Consider the following 27540-nt stretch of genomic DNA (forward strand, 5'->3'; position numbering starts at 1 on the left):
AATCTCTCACATCTCAAAACACCGTCACTCCTAAAACTTCCCCCCTTTCCTAAACAACTAAATGCCATGTTGCCATATCATTTTTTGATTGGTCAACATGGTACATTTTTCGACCAATAGGAAAGGGTGGGGGTTTTTTGTTTTTGTTTTTGCTCACAGGCGGACAGTGCTTTCGAGCGTTTTCCTTATAAAACGCCGTTTTTACCATTTCTCCCTGCAGGAAATATAAACAATGATAGTATTCAGGAAGGAAACCAAACATTGCAGATATTTTTATCACAACTCTGGTTTTACGTGACCTATCAACACAATTTAAAAACTGGTATAAAGTCCACACTGTTTCTGTCAATTGTTCCGTCTCCAATGGTTGTACACGTTGTCATTAACGTGGCTTCACTCCACATCAGCCACGCCGCTTTCCTAGCTAAAACACCGGTGTGGCACATAAGGACGCTGTCATAGCCTGTCAATGACGTTGATTAGCTGCGTATATATGAATGTGAATCGCATTATTGGCTGGACTATGGGATAAGGTGGCCCATACGGGAGCAGCCAGTCACTCACTGACTAACACTGCAAAACAGAATTGTTAAAGTTTTAATTTTAATTTCAATTCAGGTTAGATTTTTTTTTGTGCGCAACGCAGATTTTCTGTGTGCAGAGACCGTGCCAGCAGTGCACGATTGCGCATGCGCGCAGCTTAGAGGGAACATTGTTACTGTGTAAAGATTAAAAATGTCAGGTTGCATGTGACCTTTGACCCCTCCTTTATAACAATACATAAAGCCTGAATAAATGCAAAATCTTCACCTTTGATCAAAAAATTCAGTCCCTTGATATTTATCAGTAAACATTTAAATGAATTTACTAAACATTACAATGAATGTGTTAATATGTCAAGTATATTCAAATGCACTTGTTTTTACTGCACTGCAAACTTCTTAAAATACAAAATACAATACGATTGCCTTAAAGTGAATAGCACCCACGCAGAGAGCTACTTTGGTGAATGTTTGCACTCTCTGCGCTTCTTGTGAGGTCGATGAGGTCGGTGATTCTTAATTGGCCGTTGGTGTGAATGTGAATGGTTGTCTGTCTTTCTCTGTTAGCCCTGTGACACACTGGTAGCCTGACCAGGGTGTATCCTTCCTCCCTGAATTAGATAAGCGAAGAAGATGATGAATGGATGGATGAAGATTCATCCATTTGAACAGGGTTTCTGGACCTCATTTTACAGAGTTCCGTTTTTTTGACTCTGGGAAAATATCTCAGGCGGACCTCTTGCTTGTCGCATGCTTGGCGTCAGAGGCAGCTTAATCCAGTGTCAGGATGTCAGAAGATGCAGGGTTTTTGAAGCTGTGCAGTCATCCATAAAGTAGTTCCTATGAAGCCTACTGTGACATTAAGATTTATAGTAGACTAAGCAAAATAAAAGCACACATCTAATGAAGAATAAAAAAGTAATAGTTCAATTTCCATATCTACTAATTAAAAACAGATTTTTAGTACGTTGTGTGATCATGCTGAAAAAGCAGTTACTCTGTTACTCTATAACAGAATGAAACAAGTGTGCATATTTATGTGATATCCTGACTTTTACTCTGTAATATGCATCACATGGCTTATAAAAGGACTGCATTTATATAGTACTTTTTTAGCAATACTTTACACCCACGTTAACTCATTTATGTCCACAGTCATGAAGTCCTTTTTATAGTAAACACAAGCACTTTTCTGCACACACGTAGCAGCAGACAGCCCATTCTACCTCCTGAGCCACAGCGTCTATCATTAGACCGATTGGACTGACAGAACCTCGCGTCTTTTCACGTCTTTCACTGAGTTAACTGAGGTGAATCAAGTTTCATTTGTAAAAATCTGTCAAATAATCGCATCGGCTCAGAGCGTAGCTCACACTGTGGTGCGACGGAAGAAAGATGGCAGTTTGCAAAGTACATTATCTATGTTCAGTGTGACTGATCGCAGTGATTGCACGTGTTGCGTCATTTCTTGTTAATTTTTCAAGCTTAGCTCTTTGATTGAACACACTGATAGACGCGGCAGAGCGGCTACCCGTCACCCGGTTCATTACACTTTAAGACATTATGCATAATGTTTGCTTTATGGCACTGGGCCCATCATTTTCCTTCCTTCCAACGTTCATCAAAAACAACAACAGACACACTTGCAGTTACATTTAGTATTCTGGCACTTGTTTACACTTCTGTATCTGACAGCAGCACCGCAGCTCAGACATCAAAGCCGGTTGTGCTGCCCCTCCAGCCCTCACAAAGATCTTGCACAATCATGTCCTGTAATTTGCGGCCCTTGTGAATCATGCGGGCTTTTGATCGACATGCTACATTATCTGATGGAGGAAGACAAAACTTGTAACGTCAGCTGACATAAATGTCTTGTTCTTCAAGTAAGAATGGCATAAAGGCAAATCTATGCATACTGTTGGCAAGTTTTATTATGAGACAAAACTGCATTTAGGCTGATGGTTCACCCACCGACATGTTTGCTCAGTATGAAAAACGACAAGCTGTCAAAGCTGCGGGCAGCTGTGGTCTGACAGCAGATGGACATGTGTGTACATCACCAGTGTTTTACCAATAACAGCGCTGGATTAGAAGCTGATACTCCCTGTTTTCTATCTCTGCAAGTTTCACCAAATCAGATACAGACTCTGCTGCACAACATTGAAAACTGTTGGATTTGAACAGAAGCCCACCTTCTGGCTTTTTAAGCTGCATATCTGTGTGACACGCGGTTTCATCACTACCGTCTGCGTAAAAAGAAAAAAAAAATTACCACCCGCTGTGACGCTCCCACTGAGTGGGAACGTTACTTATAACACTTTACAGCAAATTAGCCTAAACTGGTTTGGATGCAGTAGATTGCACCTGGAGTGAAAATGGTGAGCGATTATCAAGCTATCGACGTAAAACTCTTTGTCTCTGTCTTTTTTCAGGCCGCAGTTGTTTGAGATGGATGCCGTTCTGCGTGGTGATCTACGAGCTCGCTGTTCACTGTGACCTACATACACAGAGGGCTCCTTGCAGAACAAGATACCCACTCTGTGAAAAAAAAAGAGAAGAAAAAGAAAGGTGACGTCTACCGCTGACATGATTAAGCGGGCGGTGGCATGAAAGCAAAGCAGATTCTGGAGCTAAATCAAAAGGCACAAGATGTCTTGCAAGCTTTTGAAAGCTGGGCAAATGATTTTTCAGGTCACATCTTATTGTTTTTAAATAGGTATGTAGCAGATGTTAAAATAGCCCAAATCCCTTGTGGTTTCGCGTGAAGCTAAAAATGGGTCTGGAGCTGGTCTTGCTGCCACTGGGAATTAGCCCCTGAAACACTGGAAGTGGAACATCCTGCTCTCATTGTCATGAAAATATGAGACCGTGAATGATCAGCGTTCCTTTCACCTGCCTCTCAGGAAGTCGGTGTAACCGCGGGGAAGCTGTTGCGCGCAGGAAATACTTCTGTAGGAAATTGGATGTTATAGAAGAGCACAAGAGGACGCATCCGTGCCTTGTGCAGATTGCTCTGTGCTCTCTTAGTGTGGCACAAATCATTTGTTACGTTGATGAATAACAGAGACCGAGCGCCGGCTCTGACATTTTCTGCACGATGTTACGTCCTCTCCACCTGTTGATCTTTTTGGCTCCCCCTCGTTGCTCTGTTGCCATAGAAACCCTCGGAGAGGAATGAGGGCACCGAAAATGAAACTGGGCCTCGTAGTAGGAGGCAACACCGGACATGTATCAGCGCTCTCCTCCCACTGGCTTTGTCAAACGCTTTTAGAAGCCACGATAATGAGATTCTGTTGGAGCAGCTCCAGACCATCTGAACACACACCTACAAAGCACGCTTGAATCATGACAGGGGGAGAGAGCAGGATGACAGGGAGGATGATCTGAAGTGACAGTACCAAATATGATTCAGGGGAGTCTGGTCTTCAGCCGGCTTTGGCTGACGTTACAAAGGAAGTGAGGAAGCCCGACTGTTCAGTTTCTACAAATAAGAACAGAGTTAAATATTTAAAAAACATAGGAAGAGAGTGGCATTGTTCCTCAAAGAAAAAATCTACTGTTTCATATCGTGTTTTTTTAACTAGTACAAGTCCATGCCACAGTGTTGTTTGCTCTGTTTGTGCAGCTGATATACTTAGAAGTAAAAAAAAAAAAAAAAGATTTAGCAACTCTGATTCCATTATTGATATCATTGGGTTCTCATTGGCTCTGCTTTGAGAGCAGCCACCATCATTAAGAATTAAGTCCTTACTCAAAAAAGTAATTATTACCCAAAAATGTTTCTTAAAAGTAATGCAGTAAGTTACTTAGAAAAAAGCAATTTATAATACTACTCGTTACATTACTTTTGCGTTGATCCATAAAATATATAAACCTTTAGGCTACAGACCCACACATCGATACAAGTCACTATACTAAGTATGAACCATTAGGGTCTGGCTGCTGGGCTGGGGTCAGCATTTACACGACTTTAACAACATCCTGGGCTCTTAGCTAGCTTAGCCTTAGCATGCTTTCTGTGCAAGTGCTTGAAAAGACCAGAAGTTGTGTTAGCAGCAAAATGCAGTTGTTTCTGACCTGGTTGCAGTTTCTACTTTATCATTGTCCTCTTATGTGCAATAAAAGTAAAAGTAGTGTCCAGAACTACTGAACTCCTCCAGCACACAAGGTGAAATCAGTTGATTGTAGGAGTACGAGTGGAATTGACAAACGGGATCATAGACAAGCTGTCACGGCCAGGATGGCCGGTCTGTTTGCAGAGCAGACTCAAAAGCAGACACGGGAAAGAGAAAACTAAGGTATAACAAAAAGCGAGCTGTTTATTTGGCTGATAGGGGGAAGAGAAGGGGAAAAAAAAAACACAAAACAAAGGCAAGACGAACTGGGATAAAACTAAAATAGAAACTAAACTAAACAAGACAAAAAAAAAAACAAAAAAACAAGACTTGAGGCAGAGAAAACAGAAACCTGAACAGAAACATGAAAAACCATGAGCCAAGACATGAAGCAATACAGATGACCTGACACTGAACAGAGGGAGACAGAGGATTTAAATACACAGAAGGGTAATGAGGGAAGTGGAAACACCTGGGGAAACACAGCTGACACGAATTAACACATCACCATAGGGAAAACAAAAGTAAACACACTGAACATGGAAATAAGACTATCAATATAAAACAGGAAACATGTTGAGACATGAACTGGCACACGAGAGACAGAGGGAGCGAGCGAGAGAGGAGGAGGGACACAGAGGAGAGAGACACAAGGGTAGCCTACATAGGCAAGGAGATAACACGTGATAAACAGCAAAAGACTCATAAACAAAGAGACGATGGACGATAACATAAACTAGACTAAACTTCAACTAAGACGAACTAATAATAACCCCAGAACAACACTATCTCATAAGTAATCAAAAATACAAAATGCTGAGAATGCCAGACAGGAATGTGAAGTCATTTTTTCATAAGAAGTATCTGAATAATGTTGGAAGAATCAGTTCAGGACATTTTTTGAAGTTTTCACATAGACACGAGGGATTCATCTGCTCCAGACATGTTGTCATTGCAGTATTCAGTTTTATGATGCTGGTAGGCAAGAGGCACAACACAAGGCCCATGTGCTGTCTGTGATGTTTAGCGGATAATCATCTGCACCGTATTCTCACATGGGTGCATTCAGACGTCACACAGGATCTCATCACACGGGGGAAGCTGGCAGGTTAAAGACCGTTTAATGTCACAGCGGAAATGTTTGCAGCTGAACGTCTTTAAACTGTCACAGGAGTCTCGTCTTATTTACTTTACGATGGATTGTGCATTTAAAAACTACGTGAGGATACACGTCCTTCTTTTGGGTTCAATAACTGTTGCAAACAAACAAGTAACAAGTTGTTCTGCTTGTTTCACTATTTCATGAAATGTTGCAAGCATACACACAAAAGGCCAGCCTGATAGGTGTGCGTAAGCACCCTGCTGATGAACAGCGATTGACTGCTGATCAGTGACGTTTGATGTGAGCAGAGCAGATGTTAGAGGCGGATGAATCAGCAGGAGACGAAGCTCCAGACTGGATCAATTCCTCCTGGCAGAGAGCTTCATCCACCAACACCCTCCTCGTCCACCCCCTACAGCTCACTGGTTACCCAACACTCGATATGAGGCTTCAAATAAACACTCAATTTATTTAGTCAGAAACTGAAAAAACACTCAGGCTCTGTAAACCATATTGTTTCTTGGTACAGGAAGAGGAACACAATACAAAACCATTTTAAAATACAAATTTTTACCAATTTATGCAAAATTAATTATGTAAAAATTGAACATTTTAATCTAAAATGTTACATTTAATGAAATCTGGTCAAATGAAATGTACTCTGCTGGTATACATTCATTTTTTACAAGGCACATTTTCCTTAATGATAATTAATCATTAAGGAAAATGTGCCTTGTAAAAAATGAAACTTTAGTTGCTTCATGTTTATTGAAGGTGAAAAATCTTTTGTGTGTGTATGTAAGCACTGATTAAACAGCAACAATCACAAATTAAATTATAGCTGCAAGCAGCGTTGAGAGGGCCCTCGCATCCCAGCGCATTGAGCCACGCCCAACACCTACGCCCAGCAGGTGGCGTTAGAGATTACCATCTGATGTAATGTCACACTGATGCATATAATGTGTGGAACCACCAGTTAAAATCCGATCTAGATCAATGAGGATTATAGCCAACGGTGCAAAGTGAGATTACATGTCGAATGATTGAAATTCGCAGTGGCACCACGGCCACGCCCTATGACGTAAACTCAAAAGCTCAGCGATTTAATATGGCCCAGGTGTGTAGTTGATCTTACCGAATAGGAATTTGATCCAATAAAATTCCTAGGAAGAGTTTGCAAAAATACAACACCTGGAAATGGCAAAATCGGCACCAAAATGTCACCTTCAATTCAAAATAGCAGACTTCCTTTTGGGTTTGGGTCTATGGACCACAAGACTTTTTTGTTCATTTTGCACTTTTCTGATGTAATGATGTACCTCATTACATTTTTCATTCATGTACCTCAAACAATGTGTTTGTAGGAATTCGTTTAACAACACATAGGTGAGCTTGTTTAGGCTCCCTTGCACACTAGTGCTCGGGCCCTAAGAAAGTAAAATTAAACGTATGAAAGGGTTTTCAGTGAAAAGTGATGGAAGAGGAGAAAATATGAGAAAACTATCCCCCGTGACAAGACTGTCCACGGTGTATCGCACAGTTCCATCTCCTTGTTGCTATTGTCCTATTGTTCTCAAACATAAGGCCTGGGGTCCAGAATCGCCCAGGCAATGACTCCAATCCGGCCCTCTGGATGGCTTTTGAAAATATGAAAGGAGTTCACCAAATATGAAGGAGTGCACCACTATTTGCAATCCATTTTACACAAAAAGTAATTAAGTCTACAGAAAAGTCCTAAAAAAAGGTATATTTTAATATTTTATAATTATAGCCCATACTGGGCAATAAACTAGCTTTTTCTGTAATTCTGCACATTTTTCATGTAGTTTCACTGGTTCGGGCTCACTTGCTATCAAAGTCGTCAGTATGTGGCCCACAATGTGAAATAAGTATAGCATCCCTGATTTAGGCACATTGGATCTGTTAGGATGAGGTTTTGCAGAATCGAGGTTAGAATCAGAGGTGCTGGTCAAAGTCGGAAATAGAAAATTTACAGCGTCATAAATTATAGCTTTCACAGTAACTGTTAAAATAATCAACACTTCTGTCAAACAGATTGCACAAAGTAGCTGAACACAGTAATTCTGTTATGTTTCTGTTATGTTTCACAGGTTTTATATAAATAATATGTGAAACACCTCCAAGATTAACAGCCCTGCGATCTTTGGGGGAATTTTAAAGAAAAAGTTTCTTTATCACTTTTACTGAACAAGAATCCTAAATTGATTACATATTTAGTTATGAAATATCAAAACTGTAAATTAGAGCATAAATAACAGCTTAGTCCTAAGATGTATGGTATACAGACTTGTAGTCAAGACCGCCTAAACCAAGACAAAACCAAGACAATGTCGAGACGAAACCAAGATCGAGACAGAGACCAAAAAGTCTTTAAACTGCAGCCAGATGCTGCTTCGTTTACTGGTGTCAGGCATATTTATGTGTTATGCACTCGCACAGCCCTCCTCACCGCTGTCTACTGTCTCACTCGCGTACTGAGAGGACAGACGCACGCTCCACTTGACCGTCGCATCTCTCACCCTCTCTGTTTTTCACATAATGATATTATCCTATATCCTCGCATGTGATTGGCCACAATATGCAGGGATTGGAGCATAGCTGAGCCACTGTGTGAGAGCTGAGCAGCGAAAGGAAATTAAGTGAGGAGCCGGCTCTCGCTCAATGGGAGTCGACTCTTCTGATTCACTACAAAGCACTCTCTAAGCACGGCTCTTAGAGCTGATGCTTTTGCGCATGACACATTATCGAACGTTACGTTGTGTGTCATGGATGCTGTTGACTCCAAATCTCCCGACCACTATCTCGACCTGAGACAACGAGACCAAGACAAGACCAAGACCACGTAAAAGTGGTCTCGAGACCGGTCTCAGGACATCCAACTGTAATGGTATAACTATAGTAATAACAACCAGAAAGCATTTTCTAGGTAATTTAGAAACGGTCATGTGACCAACTGTTAAAAGTGGCTTAAACTAAAATGAGACTTTTGATACAGTCCAACCAATACAACATTCAAGCTCACAACCAATTTAGCATCACATACATTATTTTTATTAGTAGTAAGTAGTAGCAGTAATAAAAATAATATGATACTATTATTACTATAATACTATTATCAGTTGGTTACATTGATTTCAGTCTGTTTGAACACTGATTTGGATGCATGTGCTCGAGTCAGAGCTCTCCCTTCCACTACAAAAACAAGTGGAACTTCTTTATTGTCATCTGTGTACTTCCTGATGAATACATTTCTACCACAATCTCCAACAGACAGCCAAATTTTCCACAGCGCCTCTCCTATCAACTGAAAGACGGGCCCAGCTGTTAATACGAGCTAATCTCTGTGTCTAACGCCTCAGGCTGGTGACTGCGCCCCGCTCGTCTCTCTGTCGGAGGTGCTCGACTGGTCCTGAAGGGATTTTTTTTGGATTAAGCTGGCATTTATTGTCTGCAGCTGAGAGAAGACGTTCATAACACACACCAGTACACAGACACTTGCCACAGCGTGGTGGCGTGTCTCCCAGCTGGCCTCATTAAATAACATATTGTCATATAAACCTGACTGACAAGTTGTGTTTGAGAAAGAGATGGCAGGAGTCAGTTCTGCATCTGTCACTGAGTCACCATGTTTTGGAAGATAGAGGGCAACAGAGCAGAGGATGATTCACGCGCTCGCTCTGCTGCCGGTCTCTCTTCGAAGGCATTTGTATGGATCAGAACTCAGGACACGTCTCTGCAAGCCCAAACCTATAAACTACCCTAAACCATGGAGGACAAGCAGTTTTCAAATGCATCTTGCTCCTATATTGTCACTGTAAGTGTTAACTGTTTACATGTGGTTATTAACACTATCATTAAAATGTGGCCAAAGTGAGACTGAAAAACAGTCAGCGTGAAAAGGAAAATAACAAAGACGTCACAGGCAGCTGCTGCAGAAGTAAACAGGCCAGCACTCACAGCTTCATTTATAAGCTATAAATAGAGTCCAACCCAGCAAATTTATGAACAAATAACAACAAGTTAGATTAAAAAAAGATACATTTTTAACACTGGGTCTGTGTTGATGTCTGAGCCAGGAGTGCAGGGATTGAATGAACAGTGGCAGTAACACATCTAAGAACAGTTGGGACAGGGGCAGCAGAAAACTGGAAAAGCAAGTGAAACTAAAAAGAAACAGCCGGAGGAAGATTTTGAAGCTCATTAGGTTTTTTGGCAAAATAAAAGACGCGCACCAGATAAGAAGTTCCAACGCGCACATGCTCACATTTGCGTCCATATAAAAGGCACTGTTTTTGTCCGCTAGAGTGGGATTTTCTCGGCATATTCTGCACCACGTCTCTGTGCGTTCATCATTTGTTTGAAGCCAGCTCACCTCCTGCAACCGCTTTTCCGAGAATATGCGCTTCTTTTGTGGTTCGGACTCCTTCTGACATTTCTTTGGAGGTGGAGGAACACCAAAGTCTGTCCTCCTCCAGAAAATCTTATGTACGCAAACACGTGTTGCAACTTCTTATCTGGTGCGCTTCTTTTATTTTGACAGTGAATGCGCACCTGCGGACGACTTCTTTGTCTTCTGTGTCTATAAAGCATAATATCATCAACAAGGTCTCAAAATCTGGAGAAATCTCTGTGCGCAATGATGAAAATCTGAGTCTGTCACAGAAATCTGTTGGTTGTTTTTCAAATATCAAAGTAATGCAGAACGATGCTGGTTAGCATGGCTAACATATGTTTTACCTTTTTTTTTTTTTTTTTGCATCTTCCATTCATAGAGAGGACAAGAAAGAGAGATGGGCTACAGACTGGTGATTCTGTATATGGAGTTTGTATGTCCTAGTGACCACTCAAAGTAAAGTTATGGCTTTGTCTGCATGTATTTAGCTGCTAGAGGTTTTCTTTGCTGCTAGAAAGACTTCATACAGAGCTCTCCTGTCTTGTGCTTTCTCCGTGGTGGGTGGGGGCGCTGTACTGGGCTCTGTGTGTTTCTGAGATGGCCATATAAGGAAAACCCCTCCTGCTTACATCATCCAGAATCAAGAAGGAAAAAAAATACAGCAGAAATCATTTATACACTTTAAAGCTGGAGTAGCTAGTAGCTTGCAAATAAAGATTTTTTTTAAAAAAACTCATGAAACACATACTCAAACCTTCCACACCCCTGATACAGACCCTGATTATGTTGACAGGAGCAACAACAAGACTAATCATTACAAGCGACAGTAAAATGATGGTGTCACAGTGAGGGTTATAATCGGGGGGAATTAGTGCTGAGTAAGAGCTGCACAGCCATTTTTATATTATACAGTGACTAGCGATGAAACTGGCTGCTGCTCCATTAAATATATAAATAGAAAAGAGGGCAGATGAAACGCAATAGAAAAAAAAACACGAAACCACAGGGAGAATTGTAATGACTTTTCTATCCAGGACAGGAGGTGGATGTTTTGCTGCCAGGCAAAAGAAGAATTAAAGAGCAAATGACACAGACACAAAAGCCCCATTCACGATGAGCGCGCCGGGGGGTGGGCGGCTGCAGATACTCGAGTGGGCAGGGCTGTATGAAAAAGAACAAGAAAAGAAAAATGATTGAGGTTGAACAGCGGTATTATATTTTGCTTGTTGTTAGCTGACCAGTGCGGTGGATGACTTGCTTTAATAATGAATTCTGCGCTGTTCTGTAACCACCAATTGAATTATGAATAACATATTTTCTAACACTTTCAAAAATTTTAGGGGGGTATGTAAAATTTCTCCCATTTTCTCCCCATTTGGTTCTCTGTCTCTTGTGCTTTGTTGTAAGTTTTACTTCTCTTGTCATTGTCTTAATTAGTTTCAGCTGAGCTATGTTAACGCGGCGTTTCCGTTCTCCTTGATTATCTTCCTTTATCTATTTAAATCCTCAGTTTTCATCTCCTCTTTGTTGAGTCATCCTTTGTCGCTGTTGCCCTCCTTCATGTGCTTGCTCTGTTGTTTTATTTTTTGCCCCTTTTCAGATTACCTCAGTAAAAGTTTATTTTCTGTTTAAGAAATTGGTCTCAAAAGTCTCCATTTGAGCCTGCAGTCCGTACTTTATGACAGTGATTTCTGCTAAGTTAAGACTCCACTCTGCTGTGCCTCTGAGTGGGTTGTGAATGGGGGTCTTGGTTGATCACTCATGAGGAATCATAACTGGTTGGTTTGACTATAATAAAAACTTTTGGTCGTCATTCATTATTAAACTACCAGGTTACAGTAACAATATGACAAAGTGGCAAATAAATTCGAGGGTTACCTAGGCAACCAGAACCTTGACTGCCCAGCAATGTGCACCGCCCCTTTAAATTAACGTGTTACCATGCTAGTAAACCTATCATAGAGGTATTTAATCCTGATGACCCAAAACCTTACAAGCCTGCACATTTAAATTTGATGAAATGCTAAAGTGATTTTATCCAATAGAGGAGATATTTCACTCTGAACCACGTAACTGAACCTGATGGTGGCATTAAAGGAAAAGTCTTCAGGGCACGCTGAATCTTTGTGCAAATTTTAACTACAATACTTCAAACAACCTGAAAACTCACTGGTTATTGTTTTTTTGACTCAACCTCTGGATACAGCTGCCAGTATTTTGGGGCTTCGAGTGTAGATAATGAATATCCAGACAGTAATCTAATATCTGTACAAGACCTTCTGCTCAGCGCACCATTCATTGATTACAGCGTGAGTAGATTGAGGTTATGTTTTAAAATAGCTGATAAAACCATCACCAGAGAATAGGCAACAGTTCTGAGACTGTGTGCATTCTGAGCACTGACCAAACAACAGACATACAGATATCTGTCTCCAGATCATCCAGTGCAGCAGCTGTAGAGATGGTTCAATCAGCAGTGGACTTTTTGACTCAGGAGATTGAAGTCACCACCTAGAACAACACTACTACTGTCAGTCTGTCTAAAAAAAAAAAAACACACATGCGAAACAACCAGTGTGATTGAAATCACGGCAGCATGTGCACTTGCTTTTGAGCAGCTCATATCCACCGCATTTGTATTAGGCTTCACTAATCCTCACACCAGCGTCTCCTCGTACTCTTTCCCCAGATCAAAAGAGCAGGTGATGTGTGATATGGAAATGACCAGAGTCTTTGGCCTCAAGCCTTCCTGTTCAAAGGCGGCACGTGTATGCCTCGGGACATCGACATGAACACCACCAACACCTGAGTGATAATAGCTCAAAGAAGGCTCTTTTTGCTGAAGGGTAGATATCAAATCAAAGGTATCAGTGGGGGCATAAGCAGCCTGCTAGCATCCCTTCATTCATCTGTACCTAATTAAACAAGCAGCCATGTTTCTCTTTGCTAACAGTTTATCCGCTTACTAGAATCAGAACCTATTTTTGTCTTTGTCACAAAGAGATTTTGACACATTTCCATTGCACTGCCCGCTGCTTTATTCAAGTTTAGCCTTCACTAAGGTGTAATGAGAACTGAAGGTTTTAGTAACAGCAACTTCAGCATCCATCTATTCAACACCTTTTAAGAATATGAGAAGAATCTCTCTTCCAATGAAAGAAAGAAAAACTATTTAATCAGCCTTAAAATTTGTCTTTATTCGTAATTAGAGTGAGGCAAAGAAGCTGGACATAAAACAGAAAAAGTTTTAAAAGTAACCATGGACTCCTTTAATGGGAAATTCGACTTTCAACATTGTGGCATCAGCGTGACCTGAGATCTTTACATAACGACTGGTTGGTAAAGCAAAGATTAAAGCCTTGCATCTTGTTCTGCTGATCCTTGTGCCTGGTCTGAACCTGCATTTAAGTGGTACGTGGTGTAATATCCAGTTAGAAATTCGCTGATATTACCCACCAAGAAATCTTATTTATTCAAGCAATTAGAATCGGCAGTCAGCTAACACTAAAGTAGGTTTTTCTGACCATTTCAGTCCCAGTTATGATCCTCAGTCAGGGCAGTTCATAGAGACTGATGTGATGCACAGGAATGTTAGTTCGCAGTCTTGTATGATTCAGAATCATCAGCTTTGCCATGTGGAAAATCTTCTAAACAAACAACGATTCACTGACAACCACATTCTTTACAAAATAAAGAGGATAAGCAAACTTACTGATGCACAGTATACAGCATATATAAATAGAAATGTATTCTTTATGCTTGCTGTCTTCCCGCTGACTAACAAGCCAGGGATATCAAAGAGACCAAAGGCTGGTGATGAGCTCTGAGCTCCGCTTAATTGGATGTAGCTCAGGCTGTATCTGTAGCAGCAGAGTGAATGGTCCTGTGAGACAAGAGCTGACCGCCACACACCCACACACAGACTCCCTTCTCTTCCAATTAAAAAGAGCTTCAGGACTTGGTTTTGTTTACTTTCGCAGAGTCCTGTCAGGAGAACGATCTTTTCATTGAAGAGTTGGCACATGCAGCTGGAAAAGAAAATAAACCGTCTGTCATTAGAACATTAATTTTGCTTCCTGCTCGAAACTTTTTGAAAGAATTGCTGGTGACTCTCGCTGCATTTATGTTTTAAAGTCTAATAAACGTCTTCAGCCTGCTTCTGGATCTTAGAAAAATGTAGAATCCCCCCCCAAAAAAGGAGACACAAATTATACTGTAAGTAATTTTTGTAGCTCCTAAGTAAATTGGCTAAGCGACTAAGTGTGTATGTAAATTTTAAATAGTGTGTAATGTCAGGTATTTTACGGAAAGGAGATACAAATAATATTGTAAGTAATGTTAAGTGGTGTGTCATTCCTGTATTGGAGGGAACATTTCCAGGTCCTGTAAATGCTTTCTACTTTCAGCAGCGTGGGTTTTATTATGTAGTGGGTTAACCTCGCCTTTTTACATTATTATTATGTGTTGGTGCTGCACAATTCAGTTGTCTTCTTATACCGTCTATAAAAATGTGATAGGGATGGTTCTCCCTTTCCTACCAACCACAAACACTGCAGGGCGCCAAGTCCAACACTGTTCAACCATCAACCGGAGCTTTCAAAAAGACTGTGAGGAAAAATTACATTAGGGTGAATGACGAAAGACTTATTCCAGTAGAATAATTTGTAGAACAAAACAGAATTAACAACAAATCATTGTTATTAGCTTTGAATACTTTTATTTATACTAGTAAAGTACTGTTTGTACAGTTTAGTTACTTCTTTGGACTTCTTTTGATTTTTGTTTTCTTATGTTCTCTCTAGAGGTAATATCTGAAAATAATCTGTTTGCGCATTAGAAAAGCTTCTGATTCTACATATATTTAGCCGATATTTTTCCTTCTATGAATATGGAAATGTATTTATTTTGCCTGCAACCCCACTGTGTGGATCAGAATCATCTTTATTTGGCCAAATTTGTGCACAAAAACAAGGAATGTGACCACAATTCACTATACAAACAACTATACAAACTATAAATGCAAAACAGAATAGTATAACTGCATATGTACATATGACCTGAATGATATAACAGCGGATTATTTCACATCGTTCGTCGGAGTGACAGCTGATTATTGCATTTTTATTGCACTGACAGTAACAAAATGAGTTGTCAAGTTCGGAAACTTTGCCTTTACTTACCTGTCTTCCTCTTCCCCACTGTGCAGGTGTCAGCTCTGCTCCACGTGTCTGTTCCTTTATGACACACGGAGCAGAGCAGCAGAGAAGTGCTTTATTTGACTTGTGATATGTCTTCTAGCACAGAAAGACGCTATATGTAACAACCACATTAGTAAAATTGTTACTTATTATGTTCATACGCTGGTTTTTGAACATTTAGTAAAGGTTTTTGACCTGATGACAGACACAGACTCAGCTGTAGCCAGCATGACGTCACCTACTGACATGAGAAGGCTCGAGATGAGCATTTCCAGCCTTGTCATCTTTGTGAGTAGAGAAACTGCGGGCTCATTGGTCGATCGGAAGTCATGAGCCAATAAGTATAGCTCCTTTCTGAAATATACAACCTGGATCATGTATTTAAATTGAACCAAAATGAGTGACTGAGCCCATAAACCGACAACAATATGATCTGTAGTGACAGTAGGGAGCAGGTGGAAGACAGCCTGGAGAGGTGGAGGTATGCTCTGGAGAGAGTAGTAGAAACTAGATAGAATACAGACAGGAGGCAGAGCTGAAGGTGTTAAGATTTTCACTGGGACTGGCCAGGATGGACAAGATTAGAAGGTACATGGATGTAGTGAGCCAGCATAAGGAATAGGTGCAGCTTAGGGTCTCACTCATGTTTCGAGTCTTGCATGCTAAGCTAAGCTAAGCTTCCACTGGTTAGATCTGCCCACGAAGCCACAGATGTTAGAAAAGGGTGCAAGAAGCCTGAAGATTTCAACTATGCTTATGTAACAGCACAACAGAGAAAGCATGAGTGGGTAATGAGAGAGAATAATGATTGGCAAATCTTCCAGCTGAGATCTAAAAAGATCATCATCAAAAGACTTGAAACGCCGCTAGTTCTTCGCAGCGCTGACATGCTCATATGAGCTTATTAAGCTGGGGCAGACCTGCCTGCTGTAGAGGCTAATAACTCATGTGCCATATATCACCTCTCTGAATAGCAGCAAATAAAAATGAATTCTGTGTTTATAATGCCAGGGCTGTAGTTTAGTCTGCAAATTCTGCTATGATCCACTGCTTTAATATGCAGTAGCTGACTGGCTTAGTAACCCATGCAGCAAGCACTCCGTGAATTTGCTTCATGACGGATGGCTGTTTGGTGCTGTAACAGCCCTACTGTGTTGTAGAGCAAGCTAGCAAATCCGTCAGGGTGCACAACAGGCCCTTCAGTAATGAATAAGTGAGCGGCTGAGCAGCTAATAACTCGCAGAAAGGCCAGTGGCAGTAAATTCCATCAGGACAGCTTACAGGCCGCTATCCAGGAAAAAAAAAAAAGGTACAGGCAAATATTAAACCCAGAGAGAAACACTTAGAGGGTTTATTTTCCCCATGTTGCCCACTGCTGTGGTTTGCATTAGTCTGCTTTGATTAGAGCAGTATACACACTGCCAGGGAGGTAAGTAACAAAGCAGGATTAGCCGCAGAACTTAAAATATGTCGCAAAATATCCCAAGGCACAACAAAGACTTAAAAGTAAGCACACTGTGCAAGTTTTGTTTCACAGATTCAGCTTTGTGAGCAGCGTCACAGGCTGGAGGTAGAATTTAGACTAAAAGAGGAGGAAAGTGTGGACTTTTCATAGCTTTCTGTCACTGTTTCTCCTTTCTTCATTCTCATTTCTTAAGCTAGGAGTAGGCGGATCGATCCAAATATCGATAGGATCGATACCAATGCTGCTACAGATATCAGATCGATACTAGCGTGACGGGATCGATATTTTGCTGTGTTTCACTCGCCTAAGTTCAGTGCGTTGCACCCGTTCATCAGAAAGTAGACAAACACCGCTCCTCTCATGCAGGCACACTTTGCTCCGCCCCCTCCTCCATGCCCTGCTGTGCACAGCAGCAACGTGTTGCAGTGAATGAGGAAGTATAGCATTGTGTAGAAGTTCTTTACAGCTGTATATTAAAACACTGGAAACAGTTCTGCGTGTACTGTGGGAACACCATCGACTTGTGCTACTGGTCATGAAAATATGTTCAGATTTGGCAGATTGATGATCATTCATCATCTCATAAATCATGACACACCGCTGTTCCCTACTTAAGCTGCCTTTAAAAGTTAAAAGCATCAGTCTCTGCATTGGTGTTGGCAATATTGGCCCTGTATGCTCGGTATTGGGTCGATACCAAAATTTGCAGTATGGCACAGCACTACCGTAGGCCACTACGTCTTCCCACCATATGACTTGTCCTCCTCCTGCTTTGCCCTGTCTCTTTTCTTCAGTCTCTCCTCCCCCTCTCTCACTCGACCATCTGCGTTTTGATGCATGCACAGAACGTGAGATGCAAACCAGCTTTGTGCTCAGCCAGTCAGGTCATTTACTAAATCTCAATTGACTGCTGCTCCAGTTTCCATGGAGAAGAAACAAGCAACAGGGGAGCACAAAAATCAATGATTCCCCACTGGGCCCGGCTCGGGTCTTGTGCCGGGCCTGAGCTGTGGCGCATAAGAGGATGTTGTCGTCCTGCACAACAAAACACTGTGCAGAGTGCTTGGGCAGTTGTGCGTTCTCCTCTTTGCATTAAATTGTCACCCCTCAGCTCGGGTGGTGTGATGACACCGGCGTCTGCGGTTCGTGTGGGCCAGAGTAACAGTTAAGCAGGCTGCAGAGGTAAAAATAAAAAATGCTTTCTATTCTGAGAGTTAAAACCAGGACAGCCAAGGAGACAGTGATCGTGTCCCTTGCTAAACACTCCACTAAATTATTTAGATCCTGCTAGCGCCTGTCTTCTATTGTACATACATGGATGCATATGCTTTGTAAGGAAGCACTCAGTATGCAAAGGTGCTAACTCTGGGGGGAGGATATGGCTGCCACCTGTTGGTGATTCTGCTGAGGTTCACCCAGTCACCTTGCTGTTTCCCCTCCGTGATGCTGCGGCAGACTCATTTATCCTCTCTGCCGCTGGCGGATGCTCTCTTTCACCCCAGCATGACTCAGAAGCCTGGCTGCCTATTGAGCCTAATGCTGCAGATGCTCAGCTACAGTTCGCTCATTTTAAGCTTCGAAATGAAGCTCGTTTAATCCAGCAGCAGACGCGATTTTTGCAAAAATCAGAAATGTGCCAAACTGAATAAAAGAACGAGGGCTTAGTCAGGAGTACAAAGGTGGAGCTGAAGTGTAGGTTAACGTCAAGGAAACGGAAAATAGAGGAAAATTTCTGTCCTGTTCATTTAAATTCAATTCAGTTTTACTTTTACAGCCCCAAGCATAACACCAGTCACCACAAGACACTTTATATTGTAAGGTACAGAAACACTATGAGCAAGCATTTGGCGACAGTAGGAAGGAAAAACTCCCTTTAAACAGGAAGAAACCTTCAGCAGACCGAGCTCAGGCAGGAGCATCTGCTTCTGTTAAAGTCTGCTAGCGAACAGCTTGTCACTCATCAAAACTGTCTTCCAGTGGAGTAAAACAACTCTTTAAATATGCCATGTTAACAAAACCTTGCTCCTGACACTTTCTCCAGTGGGCTCTCAGTTTACCTTAATAAAAGCTCTGTGCTGGTTTAAAAGACAGACGTGAGCATCTTCAGGAATATGTGAAAAAAAACAGCACTTCTCTTATTCATCACCATCCAGATGTAGTTAATAAATTTGGTGTGGCTCTGCATCCCTGGTGTTAATAAATTCACCCATACTTGAGTTTACACCCCAGTGAACATGCTCACTAGTGTGCAGCAGATAAATTCAATGTTAACTGTAACTTTGCAGTTCACATAAATAACATCAAAATAATGTTTTATAACATATAATAAACTACTTATATGCGCTTCATATATGGTACAGATAAAAATACACACATTTATAGTTTTCGCTTGCATCGCACTGCTGCCGCTCTTCCCTCCTGTTGCCACAGCAACGCAGCACTCGTCTCCATGTCTCTGTGATAGCACATGCTTTGATTAAATCACCATCGGCAAACAGCGGGGAGCACTACAACGCAGTGTACCCTCAGCCTAATCTAGTGTAAAGGCGCACGTAGAAATAACACGGACACATGATGCAGGTTTGTCACTGACGTCATCTTTGGTGAAGCCTCGATTATGATCCTAAAATAGCAGTGAAAGTTCCCACAACTGAAAACAATTAGTTATAATAACACAAGTGTGCACTAAACCAAACTAAACTACATTTTCCCACCGTGATTTTACAGAAAGTGACACAACTGGTGCCAGTTTTCTCCACATGACCAACAAAATTGCCAAACTTGCACTGGCTACTCCTTGACCTCCACTTCCTGCTCACTAAGTATGTGAAATCTTCTCCAGCAAAAGCATCACTTACGGGGACTGCTCACAGTCCATCGTGTGACAACACAGGTAGCAAAAGGTTAAAAAATTAAATACCTCACAGTTGCGTCCAGTGAAGCCCTGGTTACACGTACACGCGTACTCCCAGATGTCCTCTGGCCTGCCTGCCGAGGGGAGGAGGGCCAAGCAGAATCCCCTGTTGAGGCAGGGTCTGCCTTCGCAGGGGTCCGGACGAGGTGTCGCCTGGGTCGGGGTGGGCTCGGCCGGTGCCGGGGTGTCCGGGGCCAGCTGGAACGGAGAGGGGACGGCCCCGATGCTGCTGCTGTTGCTGCCGCTGGTCAGGAGCAGGACGGTGAGAAGCAGGGGGGACGTGAAGCTCCCTGCGTTCTTTGTGGGACGGCAACAAGGAACTGCCGGCACACTGAACACACTCATCCTCATCTTGATCCTCTTAGTCTGGTTTTCTTTTCTTTTCTTTGTTTGGGGGGGGGGGGGGGGGGGGTGCAGGGGAAAAGGTTGTGTGTTTCTTTTGCGCCTTTGCTCAGAGCTGCTGCTCCTGTTGACCGGGCTCAGCAGCAACTGAGAGGTATATGAGAAATGTGTGTGTGGTGTGTGTGAAAGGAGGAGAGAGCGAGAGAGGGGCAGAGGAGGAGGCAGGCTGGTTGGATGCTGAGGCTCAGCTGTGCGCGGGTAGAATGACTGAGAGGAGACTGGCTGATGGAGAGAAGGTAGGGATGCGAGAGGAGAAGGGGAGGGCTCTCTGCTTCTTTCTGCCTCCGAGTCACAGTGACGATGATTGCTGACGACACTCTCTCTCTCACACACACACACACACACACACACACACACAAACACACACACCATCCTCCGCTACCCCCTCCTCATCATCATCACCAACTTCATGCACACTCCCTCTCCTGGCTTGCCTTCACTGTGCAGAAAAACAGTGAAGAGGAGCACTGCACCTTCCTCATTTAGAGTCTCATCATCCATATCCTCTTCTTGGAGTTTGGCCTCCAAGGAGGCAGGGAGGAGGGAAAGCAGAGAAGGAGGGGTTGGTGAGAAAACTCATCAGCTTTGCCAAAAGATTGGCTGCTTTCGAGTGATAACAGGCGGCATTACCATAAGGGAGATAATGCACTCTGGGCTTGAATACTGCAAAATCATGCTGATCGAGTTTGGCTGGTATGCTCCGAAAACTTAATCCATAAAGTTCTGTAACAAAAAAGTGTGCATAGATAAAACTGAAAGTAAGGGTTATTTAGGCCTCCCAAATCACAACAGCACAGACATGTTTAGAGCTGTCTTAAAATGAGTTCAAATCCCTTGCTTTTTAGCTTTAAGAGCATCAGTGAACTGTGCCAAGAAATGTGTTTAAAATGTTGCCATCAGTTCTCTTTTGGGGTAGATTTTACTTTGAGCAGACATGGTTTTTAATATGATGCAGTTCTTTGTTGTTCAAAATCCTGCAGTAGGTGATTACAGTTGATCATGTTCATGTAGCGGTCGATGTCAAAGCCAATATATTGATTACAGGAAGTATGACAACCTGACAGCTGTGGACATAACGAAAAGACAGACGTAGACTGTAAATAAAAAACGGACAGCACCTCAATGATATCACAGTCCAGCTGTTTCCATCTCTTTGAAGACAGAGATCAGCAGGTCTCACCGAGACCATTCGTTTCACTTTAAATTAAATTATAAATCGCAGAATCTGACGCACCTGCTTTAAAAATAAGACTTCAAACGTAAACTCGAAAAAAGGAAAAGTTTACTGAGGTCATAAATCACGTGGAAGCGAGGCGGTCTTCAATTCAGTGTCCCGAATACCTCTCAATTCGCTCAGGTCCAGTCAAGGTTTACAGGACATGGGGAGCTGCAGTTTCTTATGAGGCCAAAATAAGAGACTGCAGTCTTCAGAGACAATAGCTGACTGCGACCACAAGATGGCAATAATCTACAGGATGGACGCTGCGTGCTTAGAGTTAGTGTGCTGTTAGAAGATGAACGTTTGCCCCAGTCCAGAGGTCGAGAGTGCTCAAGGTTATCATCAAGGATGTCTCTGTATAATATTGCATTCATCTTTCCCTCGACCCAGTCTAGTCTCTCGGTTTCTCTGCCATCACCATGCCACACTGTAGGGATGGTAATGGTCAGGTGATGATTGGTGCCTGGTTTCCTCCAGACCTGACGCTTGGCATTCACGCTAAAGAGTTGTTGTTTCTAATGGTCTGAGAGTCCTTCAGGTACCTTTTGGTAAACTCCCTGCAGGCTGCCATGTGGCGGCTTCTGTTTGAAGAGTCCTGGTGGTTACAGAAACTTTAATTCATGGATGATGTTGCCACCGTGCTTATCGGCACCTTCAGTGGTGCAAAAACTTTTCTGTACTCTTCCCCAGATCTGTGTCTCGGCACAATCCTGTCTCTGAGGTTTACACACAATTCATTGGTGCTCTTGTGCTCTTATGGGGATGCTCCAGAGATCCATTTTGAGTGTCGTGACAAAGGCTGTGAATCCTTATGTACATGTTATATATTTTTATAAATTTGCAAGAATGTTAAGCAAACGTCTTTCTACTGTGTTATTACGGGCTCAAGTGTCAAAGTTTGAAGTGAAAAACAAGTTTCATCTATTTTGGAGTAACATGACAGAATATGGAACAAATGAAGCATTGATGCACTGTACATCCAAAACTTTAGTATGAGGAACAAGAGATCGATACCTGCCTTTATCATGTACTCAAACTCTAGACCTTACCAGTGGTGGGCAACTCCAGGCCTCGAGGGCCGGTGTCCCTGCAGGTTTTAGATGTGTCCTTGAACCAACACAGCTGATCTAAATGGCTAAATTAGCTCATCAACATGCCCTGAAGTTCTCCAGAGGCCTGGTAACGAACTAATCATGTGATTCAGGTGTGTTGACCCAAGGTGAGATCTAAAAACCTGAAGGACACCGGCCCTTGGGGCCTGGAATTGCCCACCCCTGCAACTATACTGGCAACTCAAGTAAGGCTTTGAAAGAGACAAATTTCCTAAGTGTCAGGGTTACCTTTGAATTTGAGCAGATCTTTTATTTATTACAAATATAATTTTTTTTTTAGTCATCAAAACTAATAACATGGAAAGTGTAATTCAGGAGAAATATTAAAGCACACATCCGTTTCCTATGCCGTGAAATCAAAAGTTGTAACAGTCCTTGACCTTGTCCATAATGTAAGATTGATGCCGTCAGTCATTTAAAACAGCTGCAGGTTGTTGCAGCATGCTCAATGTGATCAATACAAAACCTTTCTGCTGTCTATGTCATCCTGGCCTCAACCTTCCCCATTTCCATAATGAATGTCCACTGGTGCCACTTGGTGCATTGTGAGGTGAAAATGTTCACCTCACAATGCACCAAGTGGCTCTGAACACTGGCATTACTGCAGGCACAGCTCGTGAAGAGAGGTTGACGTTTAAACATCAGTCCACGGAGATGTTTGTCAGATGAAACCAACATGTTTTGTTTTTACATTTTTAATCAATGAAACCATTTTCTACAAACAGACGTCCAAAATGGAAAATGGCTTTGTGTTCCAAACACATCTTATGCGACGTTAAATCTAAAGCTAAGCTCTTTTGTTGTCAAACCATGCCCAACAGGCGACCTGTAAATGGTTACCGTCTCCACAGCAAATCATTTCCACCAGGAAACCGTGGAGTCCTGTGATCCAGAATGACAGGTGTTGAAAAACATTGAGCTTTGGGGGAACCTCTGAAAACTGTTCAAGAACTATGAAATAACCCAGCTGGTTCCAACATGCCAAAGCAATGGCAAAGAGCATTAGTCAAACAGTAATATGAGTCAAACAGTTACTTTATTTATGTTCAGGTAAAAACATGAACCTGATGCAGTAAATTATTGCAGATCTTAGAAACCAGCACATGAACGTTGGGGCCAGGAGAGCATACAGTGGCGCCCTCCCCTGGCAACAGACTGCAGGTGCACACCACAGTTTGTTCCAAGCCAGCAGTGCAAAGAAAAAAACCCAAAAAAAACCCAAAAAAAAAAAAACACTACAGCAAGAAATAAAGACAATATAGAAAAAAAAAAAAAAAAAAAAAGATGTAAAGCAGACATTCCCACTTCAAACGGGGTGTGAAACTGCATATATATTTTATTCCAGAAAATGAACTTGAAATGCTAATCTGGCTATGAAACGATAAAAATGAGACCAGCCAAACTTTGTGCCCAGCTACATTATGTGTTGAGGGTTGCTCAGAGCTTGGTCTACCAAGATAACCCTACGCGTCCGGTAGGATCCAACAGAAAGACGCCAACTCTATTAAAATAAGAGCAAAAAAAATTTACCTGGTCAACACATTAGTTACAACTCTTCATTTGAGCTGAAGCTCTCGGAAATGAGGCCAGAACACAATCTCAGAAGGAGCAGAGGGAGAGAGAGCGAGGGGGAGAGAAAAAAAAAAAAAAAAAAAAAGATAATATGAGCTCATCACTACCCGCATTCAACCAACTGCAACTTTCATTTCCACAACTTGAAGCAAAGACACACTGGGGGGAGGGGGAAGCCGAACCAAATCAAAATAAAAAATTATAATAACAATGCAACACACGAACTGGGGGCGAATATAATACAGAACAGAACGCGAACAGTCGAACTGAGGGGGAGACGTGAAAACAAAGAGCTATTCTATCAAATGTGTAGAATGAGCAAAGTCTGCAAATTTGTCTGTACAAATGATCTTTGGAGCTAAAGTAAACCTAGCTTGCTCAATGGAACCCGCCCTCCCCGCTCCCCTTCCTCCCCCGTCACCCAGTGATGCTGTCCACCACTCTGGAGAGGAGACATCCCTTTTTTTTTGTCTTTTTTGTCTTGTTTAAATATCACATAGCAATTTAAAATGTCACCCAGATGTTTTCATCTTTTTTAACATTACTCAACTACTGATATAAGATTTTACTCTCTTTATATTTTAAGTTCTGCGTCATGGAACACCCTTCCATTTTTCTTTTTTTTCCCCTCCTTTTTTTGAGAGACGGGGGCAGCAAATATATATTTAGAGTCTTAATTTTTCTGCAAGCTGCTTTCTCTAACAAGAAGGCTGTACATGTAGCCTTAATGTGTGTGATTACAAAAAAACTAAGGAGGAAGTCATGATTTCATCGGCTGCTGTAGAAGGCATTTTAATGTTGAGATGTGGCGAGATCAGGAAAGGTGGAAAGACTGCTGGCCCTCGCGAGCCGCAATCAACAGTTTCTCTCGCATGATCTCTATGCTGGAGTAGTCAGGCAGCTTCAGGTAGTTGACGCAGGTCATGACTGAGGGGAGGAAGTCGTCTGGATTCTCCGTCGACTCAAACGTCTTCCTCACAATTGTCAGAGGTGGGTTCAGGCTCCGGAAACCTGCCGTGCAAGGGCAACAGCGGGTGAGCGCGGGGCAGACTTGCAGTACAAACACATCCGAGTTTATTTGATTAAGAGTCACATGTCAGGCTCATTAAATGGTGTGCGTGTGTGTATGATGCGCCTCACCTCCGACAGGCAGTCTTGGGCTTCCTGTGACAAACTGCAGAAAGAGTCTTTGCTGTTCGGCATCGAAGCTGCTCAACACCTCAAACAGGAATCGAACTGCACGGCTGCAAAAACGGGATGAAATGGTTGAGAAAAGTTACTGTGTTACTAAAATGATCAAAAATACTCCTCTGCTTTGCAATGATGGTAAAACTGGTGCAACTAGCTGACTGCACTGTGGGTTCTGTTTACTAGAAACGAGAGTCACGATATTTCCAGTAAGAGCCAGGAATGTGGAATTGATCATGCTTTGCCACCATCAGCCAAATTCTTCGCATAAATACTGAAGAACGCTGAGATTTACAACGATCTAAAACTTAAGAGCCACAGACTGTCTCACCTGTCATGTGTGTATCCGTGATCCGGTCGACAACACTCCATCAGCGTCTTGACATCCCACGTCTCCGATTTACTGCCACACAGCAACTGGTCAAGCTAAATGTTAAAGTGAGAACGGAATGAGAAAATCCAAACTATGAGCACAGGATTTACTTTACCAAAAGTGTAAACAACTCGTGTCTATATTTGACCCATTTTTGTCTACCCTGCATTCCTAAAAACACACCGAGTGCGGCTGTAAGCAATGCTGACACACTGTTGAAAACTGCTGAATTTCATCATTACAGATAGATTTAAAATGACTACCACGCAGTAAACAAAACAAAGTTTCTTACCTCCTCTGGGTAGAAATACTGCAGGTGATGTAACGGGAAGACCGACTCAAACCCTTCCCTAAAAGACTCAAATTGTCTGGACACTCCTTCATTTAGAGTCCAGTACACCACCAACTACAGGGACAAAGCAAAACATTAAGAACAGTGGGGACGGGGGGAGGATTGATAAAAGCGTGGGTTGTTAGAAAAACTCAAATACCCTGAGGTACTCCTCCAGGTTGTAGATTGTGACTGGGACGTCTTTGCCGCCCTTTTTCAGCTCAATATTTGGGAATCCTGGAAGGGTGAAGTCCAAACCCAGGTCCTCCACTGAGCAGCCATTCATGTTCAGGCTCTCGAGAGCCTGCTGTAGCGTCTCCCTCGTCTGATGGAAACAAACGAGGACAAACAGGTTAGCAGAGAAAAGTGAGGGAGAACTGCTCTGGGTATAAAGTATGATCTAAAGGTAAGAGACACCAAAATATGTACAAAGAAGGGGGAGCACTACCAACAGCAGTATCTCTAAGTAAGTTTAGAGGCATCGTTCCACAGAACAATACTCTGGGCTAATTTCATTAAACACAAGCTCTCTGCGCTCTACCTGTGATCGGTCTTGCTCCAGCCTCTTCTTTTGGCGGATAATATCCTCCAAGTGTTGGATTGACTTGGCAACACCGGGATCAATGTTCACCAGGTCGTGGGAGCTTATAGACATCTCATGCCGTAGCATCCACTTATAAAATGGCAGCCCCAAGGGCAGATCCAGCTAAAGACGAGGAGGAGGACAGGATCAGGTCAGAAAGTTTGTTTTAACATGTAAATGTTTACAGCCTCCGCATGCTAAACGGTGTGCAAGAGATGAAAATGGAGGCCGTTACCAGTCTGAAGTCCATTATGGCTTTAGCCATTAGCTTTCCTAAGAAACGGAACTTCATTTTGATTTTGGCTATGTGCGCTGGTTTGGTCGTCCTGCCGAAGGGAACAGCAAACAGTCCTCTGGAGCTGAACATGTACTTGGTTCCCTCTTGGTTTCCTGCAAAACAAGAAGGCGGTCACTGAAAGTTAATACAAGATACTGTAACATTAAATATGAATAAAAATGCATTTCTCGCTTCCAGTCATATCTTCTTGGGAAAACTGATCAATTAAAATCAGTGGCCCCTAAATAACGACATCCTTCAAAAACCAAACTTAAGCACTTTCATTAACGCCTGACTAATGAGATGAAGACTACCTCGATAATGAGTTTTGTATTAACAGACTCGCGTCATTTAACAACACTTTTCATCATTTCCCGCACGTCTGTTCACAGTTGCAGGATATAAGCTGGTACCTTTTGGATTGGCCAGAGTAACCTCTTCGCCTCTCCAAAGACCAAGATCGGCGCGCTGAAGCTCCTGAGACACCAGAGCGTAGAACTCCTGAGTGGGACCGAGACCTGTGCCCACCTGAAAAGGAGAGGGAAAACAAAGTCCAAACTTTCCTCCTATTTTCTTTCAGAGTTTGAGTATTCAGATACGAGAAACTTAAATACCTCATTCTCATACTGAATCTCGAGCATTGCCCTGGAGCTGCCGAGATCCTGCATCACAGACTCTGCCTGTTTTAGGAGCTCGTCGCGGTTTATCGTCCTCTGAAAACACAGCATAACAG

At 42.4% G+C, this 27540-nt stretch overlaps 2 protein-coding genes across 2 annotated transcripts in view; both read right to left on the bottom strand.

The window, feature by feature from the left end:
* The window catches only part of dner (delta/notch-like EGF repeat containing), a 76571-nt gene extending 56444 nt beyond the window's left edge, over nucleotides 1-20127 (bottom strand). The window contains exon 1 of the mRNA XM_080889007.1: nucleotides 19757-20127. Coding sequence (XP_080745133.1) covers nucleotides 19757-20101 — 345 coding nt within the window. The 5' untranslated portion in view covers nucleotides 20102-20127. The remainder of the gene's footprint in view (nucleotides 1-19756) is intronic.
* A 4605-nt stretch (nucleotides 20128-24732) lies between these two features.
* trip12 (thyroid hormone receptor interactor 12) overlaps nucleotides 24733-27540 on the bottom strand; it is a 26888-nt gene continuing 24080 nt past the window's right edge. The window contains exons 33-41 of the mRNA XM_080889864.1: nucleotides 27422-27537; nucleotides 27221-27335; nucleotides 26766-26920; nucleotides 26489-26653; nucleotides 26108-26272; nucleotides 25909-26022; nucleotides 25575-25669; nucleotides 25196-25299; nucleotides 24733-25066 (exon numbers count right to left, since the gene is read on the bottom strand). Of these exons, the coding sequence (XP_080745990.1) occupies nucleotides 24870-25066; nucleotides 25196-25299; nucleotides 25575-25669; nucleotides 25909-26022; nucleotides 26108-26272; nucleotides 26489-26653; nucleotides 26766-26920; nucleotides 27221-27335; nucleotides 27422-27537 (1226 nt within the window). The 3' untranslated portion in view covers nucleotides 24733-24869. The remainder of the gene's footprint in view (nucleotides 25067-25195; nucleotides 25300-25574; nucleotides 25670-25908; nucleotides 26023-26107; nucleotides 26273-26488; nucleotides 26654-26765; nucleotides 26921-27220; nucleotides 27336-27421; nucleotides 27538-27540) is intronic.

The sequence above is a fragment of the Rhamphochromis sp. 'chilingali' genome, assembly GCF_963969265.1.
Source record: "Rhamphochromis sp. 'chilingali' genome assembly, chromosome: 8".
NCBI lineage: Eukaryota > Metazoa > Chordata > Actinopteri > Cichliformes > Cichlidae > Rhamphochromis > Rhamphochromis sp. 'chilingali'.